The 11443-nt window shown below is 36.3% G+C and overlaps 1 protein-coding gene across 1 annotated transcript in view; it reads right to left on the bottom strand.

Moving 5' to 3' along the window:
• MIER3 (mesoderm induction early response 1, family member 3) overlaps positions 1-11285 on the bottom strand; it is a 22517-nt gene extending 11232 nt beyond the window's left edge. The window contains exons 1-7 of the mRNA XM_009326927.1: positions 11262-11285; positions 8885-9030; positions 6830-6964; positions 5261-5381; positions 2926-3011; positions 2681-2753; positions 43-194 (exon numbers count right to left, since the gene is read on the bottom strand). Coding sequence (XP_009325202.1) covers positions 43-194; positions 2681-2753; positions 2926-3011; positions 5261-5381; positions 6830-6964; positions 8885-8983 — 666 coding nt within the window. The 5' untranslated portion in view covers positions 8984-9030; positions 11262-11285. The remainder of the gene's footprint in view (positions 1-42; positions 195-2680; positions 2754-2925; positions 3012-5260; positions 5382-6829; positions 6965-8884; positions 9031-11261) is intronic.
• Between the last annotated feature and the right edge of the window lie 158 nt (positions 11286-11443).

The following is an 11443-nucleotide window of genomic DNA, read 5'->3' as shown; positions in this document are numbered from 1 at the left end:
ACAAAGCAATGTGTCACAAAAGGAACAGGATATAAAACATACTTGTTCATTGTCCCGTGTATGTAGTCCTTCAGGAATTCTGCCAATCATTTTTTCATTTCCTGTTCTTAAGGAGGTTTCAAAAAGGTATTCTTTAACTTTACTTTCTGAGATCACATCAGGTTTCCAAAGTAAATGGTCTTCATTTTCATAGGCTGTTAAAACAGAAATCCATTAACGCTAGGTGTGACATTTTTAAGGCTGTAACATTAAAAGCTATTTCACAAAGAACAGGAACACAGAAGTATTCAAATCAAGCACCATCATGCCACTTTTAAATTGCAGCTCACTTTTCCCCCAAAAGCCTGAGTTAAGAGACAGACACTGCAGTGTGACATAGCAAAGAGATCCAGGTTCTATGAGGATGAGATAAGGGACTGAACTCTTCAGACGAAGAGTCTTTACAGAGGAGCAGCTTGTTGACAGCTAGATGATTCAAGTCTATGTATTCATCATCTTCCTATAAACAAACTAGCAAAACCATTCACAGTTTTATTCAGCTGTTTTCAAAAAATAAACCACAGTTTACAGTAAGAGTGTAGGATATTACTTTAATATTTCAAGTATTACATTTAAAAAAGAGGAGGTGGCTAATCAGTCATTTTCAACTAAAATTTGCCAAAAATTACTTAACAGAATGGAAATCTAGGTCTCAGTGTGGTAATTTGTTTTTCCATTCACTAACAACTGAATGCTGTTAAGAACTTCTACATTGCATACCTTACAAGCAATCAGGGTGTACAGTCCTCCTTCACAGTACACTGAAATCATATATGCACCTCTTAAATAGCTTATTTGACAGAAAATATATTGGAAATACGCAAGAGTTGGCCTGAACCTTTGTCAGTCTGTGCACTTGTTTCAATTCTGGATTAAACTATAAATCCTTTACTATGATCAATAGATGTGATTAACATTGCACATATTATTTCACGTACTCTCTTGGTGATACAAAATTAGAGAGTTATTCAACTCAAACACACAAGCATAATGGTTGTTACAGTAGACGAGATGAAGATTCTCAAATCTCTCATAAAACTACAGGAAACAATATTAAGCTAAGGTAAGGAATAAAATTACATCTCCTCTGAAAGTTCTGTTACAGCTTAAGAACATGGAAAGATTTCAAACAGACATGTTACAAGTGTAAGGTTTACAGAAGAGCAGAACTGCCTTCTAGCACAATTCTGGTACTTGGGACTACACAGCAGAAATATAAGCCCATTTGCCATCACAAGCTCTTCAGGGAGTACAGAAGAGGCTTTCACAGAATCCTCCACCCCTACAGCCAGGTCCAACCTCTCCGAGCACCACTGATGCGCAGCTTCAACCTCCTTTATCAATCAAGACAAGCCAGCACTTCTTGCTGGAGTCCATGACTGATGATCTCAAGAGGAGCTCCTTGGGCTCTCCAATCTGGGAGCTACCTCTTTGCTCTTAGCCATGCCAGCAGACAAGACTCTCACTGGTTCTTTCTAGCACCAGCTCATTCTAGAGAAAGTTGTCCTGCTCATCCTCTGGTTATTGTCCCGTCTCTAGTTCTTGGCTGAGAAGTCAAGATGTGTAAATAGTAAAAGGACTATCCAGATAAATTCAGTTCTAACTCCTCCATTTCTTACAACCCATAAGCATCATGCTTGAATCTTAGAAAACAGGAGACTTCCCTAGGTCTCTTAAGCAACTCAAGAGATGTTCACTTGCTAATGCTTCCAGCTCCATCCATACCATTCTTCTTCTCTATTGCAAAGGATCATTCTTCAAAAAAGCAGTTGGTAATGGTGAAAAGACTTGATATACTTCACTAGAATAATATTCCCATGAAATGTTACGGTTCAAACACAAGTAACTTACAGAATATTGAAATTTACAGAAAAAAAAAAAACAAACGAATGCCCTTCATTTATTAACGTATCCCCCAAACTGTTCCTTAATTTCACAGCTGTTCCACCCATGAGCGAATTTCTTTCACTATTTGCTTTTTGAATTCCACAGCTATATGGGCTATACTTTTCTCATAGTGAAGGTTTCTAAAGATACCAAATAAAACTCTATTAAATGAGTTATTTTTTCTACTCTAGCACAACTACAGTTTTCAACTTAAATTTACACTGGAATAACATCATACTTAAAACATCATATTTTTTAAAAGACAGTGTATCAGGACCTACATCTTCTACTCACGCTATGGAAATTTAAAGTATTTTATTGCTTTGTTTTCCATATCCATTTTGTAACCAACAATGTTGTGCTTGCCAAAAAACAAGCAAAGAAAAATACTATTTTGAAGATCTTCAGTGTAAACCGTTACATACTCATAGCCCAGTTATGATACTCTGATGAAAATACTTCCTTCTTGACCTGCAGTTTGTTGCCTCCTAATATTACTAGACACTTCAGAATTAACACTGTAATCCAGCCTCCGATGTTTTCTTAAGAATGTCCTCTCAAAGTTGAAGAATCACATTTCTGAGACATAATTACATGGTTGTGTTACTTCAGTTTTCTAGTGCCCCTTTTTTTTTTAAGGTCTCTGAGACTTTAACTAAGCCATTGAATTTACCTTATGAACTTAAATAACATTTTCCCATCAACTGCTATGTATAAACATAAAATAAAAAGTAAAACAGTCAGAAGAACTTACCCTTTTCATCATCACTGTATCTGCCAAGGTAAGGTGGAATTTCAGCCTGGTACTGTGAACCAACCATTATTTCCTGAAGGTGTAACAAAAATGAAAAGAGAAAGGTATTAACTCAGTATTTTGTGTATGGAAGCATTAAAAATGCCTCCATTGAAGCATTAAAAATGCCATTAACCTGGCATTTAGCAGAGAATTCCAGAAGAATTGGCAGGTTTTTTAATTATTTTTTAAGATATAATTATTACCTTTCTCAAATCTTCAGATGAATTGCCATTGTCTGCCTCTACATCTTCACCATCTGATTCCTTATCTCCATCACACGTAGTGTTTGCTTCAGACACAAAGAAGTTTGTTTTTAGCTAGGAATAATTTTCAGTTCAAACACAGAACTACAAGATATCCTTTACTTTTGAAAGGAGCACCTCTTTTTAATCTGGGAGACGCTTATCATGAGTCTGTTGATCTACATTTCTATCAGAAGTCTGTTAATCTGCATTTCTATCAAACTAGCATGAAGTCAGAAAGCACTGGTACTTGTATACTGCAGAACTGAAACATTTATCACCACTGCAACTGAGACAATCTACTATATTTCTAACAGTCAAAAGGAAATTAGATCATTTTTCTTCACCAATTTTCCCCAATAAAGGCTTATACCTTACAGAAAAAGTATAAGAAAAACAGAGAACTTCCAGGGCTATGACTTAGCCTCAGGTTAATCACAAACGAAGTAAAGTTGAAGGCATGTCTTTATTACCTACTAAAACCTTTCATCAGATGTTTTAATGGGCATTCAAAACATTCCCTTAAAACAAGGCTGCCTCAGCCCGGAGTGAAGATACAGGAGAGATATACAAAATGGAATAAGCAGAAGACAGCAAAGACTGCTTATTCCTCTTTAATCTTTTTTTTTTTTTTTCCTTAGGAAGAAATACAGCAGAGCACTCCAAGCAATTCAAATACAGTACTCCATAGAAGAACTCATATTTTAGAATCTGGAACGCTGTGGTACTGGGTTCTCAAGTAATTCTATTTTTATAGCTGTAGAATCCCTGGCAGAATGGAATCTACAGTTCTGATACAATAAAAGCTATTTTGTATTCTCAAACTTCAGAGACAACATGCTCATTAATAGGGTTGCAATTTTAGCTTCATCACAACTAAACAGAATCGTCAACAACAGAGACAATATCCAAGACTGTATAGACTGAGGCTCTTATTCTGTAGTCATTACTACAATCACCAGTCCATCTCTTTTTGTTGTTACAAGTAGCAAGCAAGAAGCTAACCTGAATGCATGAAACAACAATATGCCTGGATAATTGTAGGCAGTTATTTTTTCCAATTAATGCAAATTTAATAAAATAGCCTGTATTATGTATTAGACATGTTTATCTTAAAACTTAATGTTATCTTAGTATCTGAGAAACAGACAGAGATCAGAAAAAAAGACGAAACTGCCAACAGCACAGAGAACTGACATCTCCCTCCCTGAAATGGTGGATATTCGATTTTAAAATGTCCAGCCAAAAGTTCTAATAGAGCAAGTAACATTCTGATAGAAAACTATGATAGCTGAAAACAAAGATGACTGTTTCTTAATCCTCAGTAAGATGAGGGGCTAACCATTTTTTCTATAAAGCTGCCACACTTCCAGCATCATATTCATTAACAGTTCACAAGCAATGTTTAAGTGCCAGCAAGTTTGGGGTTTGCTTAACTGAAAAAAGAGCATTATGATTTTTAAGGTTTTTGTATCTCTCTTTCAATACAAATGTCTTATTTACACACAATCAGCAGCATGCAAAGGTCTACGATTGCTGATGAACTAAGGCAGTACATCCCCCTTCTCCAGCAGAATGAAATCCCCCACGAATAGCTTAAGATACTTGCCAAATTAAAACTGTGATAAAAATCCTCCACACTGCTTTAACTCTAGCACACTAGTGAACAAATGAGCTGCAACAGGCAATGAGGAATATCTCGTCCAGGTTGGATAACTGAACCACTGGTTCTCAGATCTTTCCCGTAATAGCTCCACGGGTAGTGAAATTTTGGTGGTCATGGGTTATAGGCCTCATCCCATATAAAACCACTTTCGCTCACCCCATGAAGTCCTATGGAAAAGTGATGAATGTGTGAACGGAAAGAATCACAAAGAAACTGCATCCCAGTTCACATCCACAGGCTGCATGGAGGAGTCACTGGCTTAAAAGCAGCAGCAAAATTTTAGTAGAGAAACACTAATTCAAAAGAATGTGTTACATATTCATGTAATTCACTAACATACTGAAAATCATGAAGGGTGTTCCTCAATACCACATTAACTATTAATTATGAAGTTACTGTATTTGTAGAAAAATTAATTTTACTTTTGCTTTAAGCACAGTACCAAATATAAGTCTTTTAGGTAATCAGTAATACCAACCAAAGACAACATTCATGTACAATATCCTGCAAAGCACTGTTTTTCAATTCCTGGTAAAGTCAGCACTACTCTGCAATTTTGGTATTTTAAGCTAGGAAGCTATATATAATGCTAAGACTTTTTGAGTACTATTATAAAATAATGTTTCCTACATCTTAATGGCCGAGGAAAGAAGTCAGTAGCCTCATGTGAAGTAACTGATGGTGTCAAGTCATCAGCAGAGGACTGTGTTTCTTCATCATCACCTGACAAGAGGTCTTTAGCGATTTCCTCCTGTATCATTAAAATAAAAAAAAAACAAACCCTCAGACTGACTATTAAGTACAGACTGGTGAGCATTTAGATTCAGCAAATTTTAAGTCTCATTAATTAAAACGCATTGTTTTACCATAAGTAAATTTAGCAGACCATACTCCCTTAATTAAAAAGCTAGTTTGCTCCTCCTAAATCTAAGAACAAATATAACCATTCATTTCAGAGTTGAACACAGGGGTTCATTTCCCCTTTGTCTTCTATTAATATAAATGCACAAGAAGTAACTTCTGCAAGCATCAATCTCAGATGTCCCTCCAACTGCTTCCAATGAAAAATGCCAGTGGAAACCGCCTCAAATCTTTAGAAGTCTGTCATTCTTTGCATCACAGATATACCGAAGCTTTAAAAGGCTGTTGCCCCTTAAACTCTGCGGGGGGGAAATAAAACAGCCAGGCACTTTTGTAGACTTTTGCTGAGAGGACAATTACAGATAATAGACAACCTGTTATCTTCCCAAAACACAAAAGATTGACATTTCTGGAGGTTAAAAACAAAGATATTAAGAAAGAAAAAGCACACTTCCTCTACTAGCAGACATGTTTGAACCCCTCTATATAGAGGTTAGGAAGGGAAAGAACTATATTAGACAACAAGCCGACTACATTTTTGTAGCCTCAACACAATCGTGAATCCTAATGAGAATCAGATGTGCAGAGCCATCATTATACCCTACTTTCTGTGGAGTTTACCATTACATCATACTCACAGAAAGAAAAAAAAAAAAAAAAGAGAAAAAAGATGAAAGACATATACTTACTACCTACATACTTTATAATCCAAACTTCTAGCTGCATATGCTTTATAGCCAAAAACCAGATTAAAATCTCAGATTTCAAAGTTAGCTTGTAAATCACAAAACCTGAAGTTTCAGGTTTTTACATCAGCAATGCAACACATATAGTCACTGCACATAAAACAATCTCTCTCTCACTCGCCGAAATTGAGACCTTTCCAAATGATATGCATTTGAAAGCAACATTCCAAAGCATTCAGGAGTGCATTTTCAAGTTATCCACAAATGTTTTGATACTTGACACGTGTGTTGGAAGCCAGAATTATTATTTCTGGACATTGCATACATTATCAAAAAATCCCACTTCTATTAAAAAAAAAAACCCACCTATTTAAAGTTCTTTGGACGTGTTTTAGAAGAACTGTTAACTTACTCATTTCTCGTTCGTAGTAATATAGTGTCACTAAAGTTGCTATGCATTTGTAAGTGTGATAATTATAATTAGAGTCAGGTCCTCAATATCCTTGAAAAAGAGTGAATTCAGAGTAATATTATATATTGAAATTAAAAAAGATACATATTTTATAACATCAAGAGATAGTGAAATATAATTTAACGTCACCTAGATTTCTGCTTTTAAACCATAATACAGGGGAAAACGGTTCTGACTTACTTTATCTAGAGTCATATCTGGAAGTTCATCTGCAAGTTCACTTGGAGAGCTATCTGCACTGGAACCTGCCATAACTGGAATCGTGGGTTCATAGCCATAGAATGCCAGTAAATCTTCCAATGGCATGTTTCCTTCCTAATACAAGAGGATTTACAAACATTTCAGCATATTGCCAAATACTTGTAAACAGTTCAGGCCTAAAAGGATAAGACACATTTTGAAGAACAAAAGTAAAAAACAAACAAAAACTTAACTGAAAGCAGGAATCTTGATTAAAGATTTCAAATATTTTCAGGCACAGGACTGAAATAATTCATAACCATGTCTCCTGGCATATAGTGAAGTCCCATCAAGCTATTGAAGAAAAGTGTTTAATGGATGAAACTAAAGAGTACTTATTATAAATTTGCTCTTTATCTGATTCATACTATAGAGCATGATTTGCCTGTATTTTGTCAAGACACAAGATTTCCTAGAAACACTAACAACCCCCCTACAAGAGAGAACTGCAGAAAAATTCAGAGACTTTAGTCCTACATAGTTACAGCTGCAAGTGTGCAAAAACCCAGAGAAGTAAACCAATATAGCAACTTCTAAGCCCTCTTTTCCATCTCCTGCACAATATATCTTCTAATGACCGTTGAGAAGGTAATAGGAGAAAGACAGCTAATGATAGAGAAAGCAAAAATCAAGAGAAAGGCTTGATTTATAACTTGTTTTTTCCAACAGCTTTTGATCAAGTGATTTTAGTAAGTATCATCATACTTGCATCCTAATATAATAAAACAATAGTGATTTTTTTAGTTACCTGATTGAAACCATCAAAATATTAAAAATATTTTCCAATATTTATACCTTTAAAAGTTACACTACCTTGAAAAATTTCTTGCTGAACTCATACACTGATTAAATTACTTGTTTTCTTCAGTCAGCTAAGGTCTTAGTCCTGCAAAGACTTTTCACAATGGATAACCGTAAACTCATGACCCAGTCTTTCCAGGATTGGGACCTTAAGTAATAAAGTGTTTAAGACGAGTGGCTCTCAGTTCTTCTTCCTTCTATTATAGAAGCAATAAGATAATTTTGTGGCATAACAACTCCATTTTAACCACCAGACTTGGTAAGCTGCTTCGCTATTATAATTGCAAGTTCATAATCTGCAAAAATGTAACTGTAAAGGTAGCAGGACAAAAAAAAAAAAAATCAGGAGTATAAACACTGTCAGCTCCGCATTTAGAAAATTTGTTTTTACATGGACTACAAAAACACAGCCTCATATTTGATGCTAAAAATTACACTTTCCTGGAACTCTGTTGACCAAAATATGCAGTTATGCTGAGTGGTGTAAGTGGGTCACCGAACAGTACTGCAAGCAGCATCAATTTGTGGGTGTTCAGCATTCAGCAGGTGTTTAAAATAGGTGATGCACTGCCACAGATGAACAAGAGGTGTAAGTAGGAAAAACATGTAATTAAAGAGTGTAAAATGGAATAGAAAAAGCCAGGGAGCATGCTGGTGATTTTGTACACCCACCGAATGCCAAACTGATGAAACTAAGACAGAGAACTACCATTTACGTAGCAAATGAACGTGGTCCATCATGCCTAAAACAGGACTGTTTGTTTGCATATTGGAAAAGCAAAACCTGACCAACAGAATGAAATACAGCTAGCTGCCACTTAACAGTAGGCAAAATATACAGTTTCAACTTAGATCCAACTTTCAAAACTTAGAAGTGATAAGTGATATTAGATGACAGGACTCTAAAACCTGCTTCAGCGATTTCTCTACCAAAGTGAAATGACTACTAAATGAAAAAGAATATGAACTTAACATAACACTAATATCTTTGAGAAGCCAAGTTCAGCCTTTTTGTGAGGATGCACTGCTGTATCGTAATCAAATCTGATTTTCTTTTCTTTTTTTAAACAAGCTGCAAAGGCATGTTGCAGGAAACTGCATTATACAATACTGAAGAACAGGTTGAGTGTTCTTTTCACTAGGAAAGTTACATGATGTATGGACAACATTTACGAGACAGTGAGTCACTCTTACCTTTTCTAAATCTTCAATTTCAGAGCTGAAATTTTTGCTTTCTTCCATCATTTCCTCTTCTTCAAGAGTTCGCTCATCATCATAATCATGTACCAGCATTTCAGCAGATGGGTCAAAGTCATGATCCTCAGACGATAAAGAGCCAACTATCAAAAAAACCTAATTTGAGTCATTTTTTTCCTATACCAACATATGAAACTACATCACAGAAAAAAATACGGTTGCATGAATTCTTTTACATACAGGGTCAGAACTCTCAGTGGAGTAACTGGAACAAATTCCTAACTACTTGACAAATTCAGCTTTTTTAGCTGGCCTTCCCTTTTCGTATTTGTAATAGATGCAGTTTTCTCTCTTGTAGTAGAGAGTACTTGGGAGAAGTACCTAAACTACTAAAACAAAGCTTCAGAAAGTACAATCCCAAATTAATATTTTACTGAATAGAAGATTGTTCAAAACGTCCTTGAAATCACCATTAAGGTACAAAGCATACAAGTCACAGATGCTGCAAGACTGTGATTTATAGACTCTGATTCTATTTATGTGATTTATATGGCAACAAGCATAGTTTTTCACTGGTAAAACAGCTAACTTAGGTTTGAATCAGCTTCCTACTAACAGCAAAATAAACAGTGAGACTCGCTTCAGATTAGTTCAGCCTCACAGATGGATCTTTTAATAAAACTAACTTAATTCTTAGCACTTGATCTAGAAAGGAAGAATAAACATAGCAGAGTTTCAAGAACTATTGAAGAAAATGTACCAGAAATAACAAAATGCTTCTAATGGATCACATTAATTAACAAGCCATTGTGACAGCTCTCTGGTCCAACAGACACTTTTTCATTACTCGAGGATAGTCACAAGTCATCAAAAAAGTACTGCTATTATTTTAAGTGCATTTTGTCAACTGTTAGAAAGGTTATCATTAGATTCAACAAGTTTTAAAGATGCAAATATTCTGCACCACGAAGTCAGTGTTCTACAATGAAAACCACTGAATTACAGGGTTGTTTTGTTCTTTACTGTTCACTTTCTTATGGCTTTCAGGATGGAGAAAAGAAACAGATTATGGTATTTCTCTTTAACTTCTGATTTCCCCTTCTAGTTCTTACACACTAGTGCTCTGTTGCAATCCTTAGCTTACAAGCACCAAAGAAAAAGTTTATTAAGAATTATTTCCATGTAAGAACTTCTTCAGAAGTTTTGAAGGAAATAGCTACAAATTTTCCATCTTCAGAAAAATAAAGCAGTAACCCTCTCTGCACTGCTTCCAGCCTTGAAAGAGACAGTTGTATATACTAACACTGCTGAGTCTTAAAGCATCCAACTAATTTTTCAGCACTTATGCTAAGTGTTCATTCCTTGTATGCAGGTAATTAAAGTAAACTTTGTCTGTTTAGCTGGCATAAGACAGTACTGTGAAAGTTCATAATATCATACTGTAGAGAAACATTCAGGCCAAAAATGCTTTTCATTCACATGCTATTCATATTACAGTCTCATAGAACTTTCAGTATAGCTGATAACACTACTCCAATTACAATAACAATGTTGTGTGTTGAATTTTCCTGCTATTGGCCATCACATCCTGATCCAGTTTTAAGGAAGTGTCAACTGTCTTAATCTAATATGTATTTATAGATATGGGTGCTCAAGATTATAGCTTCTAATTGCTGTTCTAACTCATTTTACGTTTGAGTAACTCAAGTGGAAGTTCTGTATCACCCACATACTTTAGATAAAAAAAGTCCCACTGCTTTAGTAGCTCTGAATGCTCAATATCCCATTTAAAATATTTAAAACCATATCGAAAAATACAAACTCAATAAGTTTCATAAGAGTAGCTAAAAAAGATAACAGCCAATGCAGAGGGCAGTTACACAGAAGCAAATACATTCCCCAAATACTTCTCCAAGAGTAGCCCTGCTGATGTTAACTATGCTTGCTTGTGTAAAGTATTCTAAAGAACCTTAGCAGCAGTTAAAGCCTTAAAAACTACTTATCGTTATGATTTTAAACATTTTCTGTTATTACCAAGAAGTAAAAAATTTACATAAGTCTGTAGTTATCAGCAACAAGACAAGCAGTCTCTCTCCACGCTACACAGCTTTACTGAGATGCTGACTTAAAAGTACTACAAAACTTTGTTTTCAGTTTGGGTTCCGAGCAGCCAATTACTAAACTGCAACCGGAGTTAAGGGAAGGACTCCACAGCGCACATCTCCTTCTCTTAAAAATCTGGCAGGCGGTTAATTGCGTGCACATGAAGCGTTAGGAAAGCTACGAGGGGATAAATTTGGAAAGGAGCAGGAAGGAGACAGTGGTGTGCGGGCGGCAGGCCGGGTGCCAGAGCAGGAGGTGGGCGAGGACGAACCTGGGCTCGAACTCCCAAAGGAAGCCTACGGGGAGAAGAAAGAGCGAGGTGAGAACGGGCTCCCTCCGGCCCGGCAGCAGACAGGGGTCTTCATGTCATGCTTCCCCCCCTCTCCGGCCCCGGAGCTGCCCCCTTCCCCCGTCGCTCCCCGCCGGCCTCGGCTCCTGCGTCCCGCCCCGCCG

The sequence above is a fragment of the Pygoscelis adeliae genome, unplaced genomic scaffold (assembly GCF_000699105.1).
Source record: "Pygoscelis adeliae isolate BGI_AS28 unplaced genomic scaffold, ASM69910v1 Scaffold116, whole genome shotgun sequence".
NCBI classification, from domain to species: domain Eukaryota; kingdom Metazoa; phylum Chordata; class Aves; order Sphenisciformes; family Spheniscidae; genus Pygoscelis; species Pygoscelis adeliae.
The sequence above is the reverse complement of the archived record's forward strand: the minus strand, read 5'-3'. Positions and strand labels throughout refer to the sequence as shown.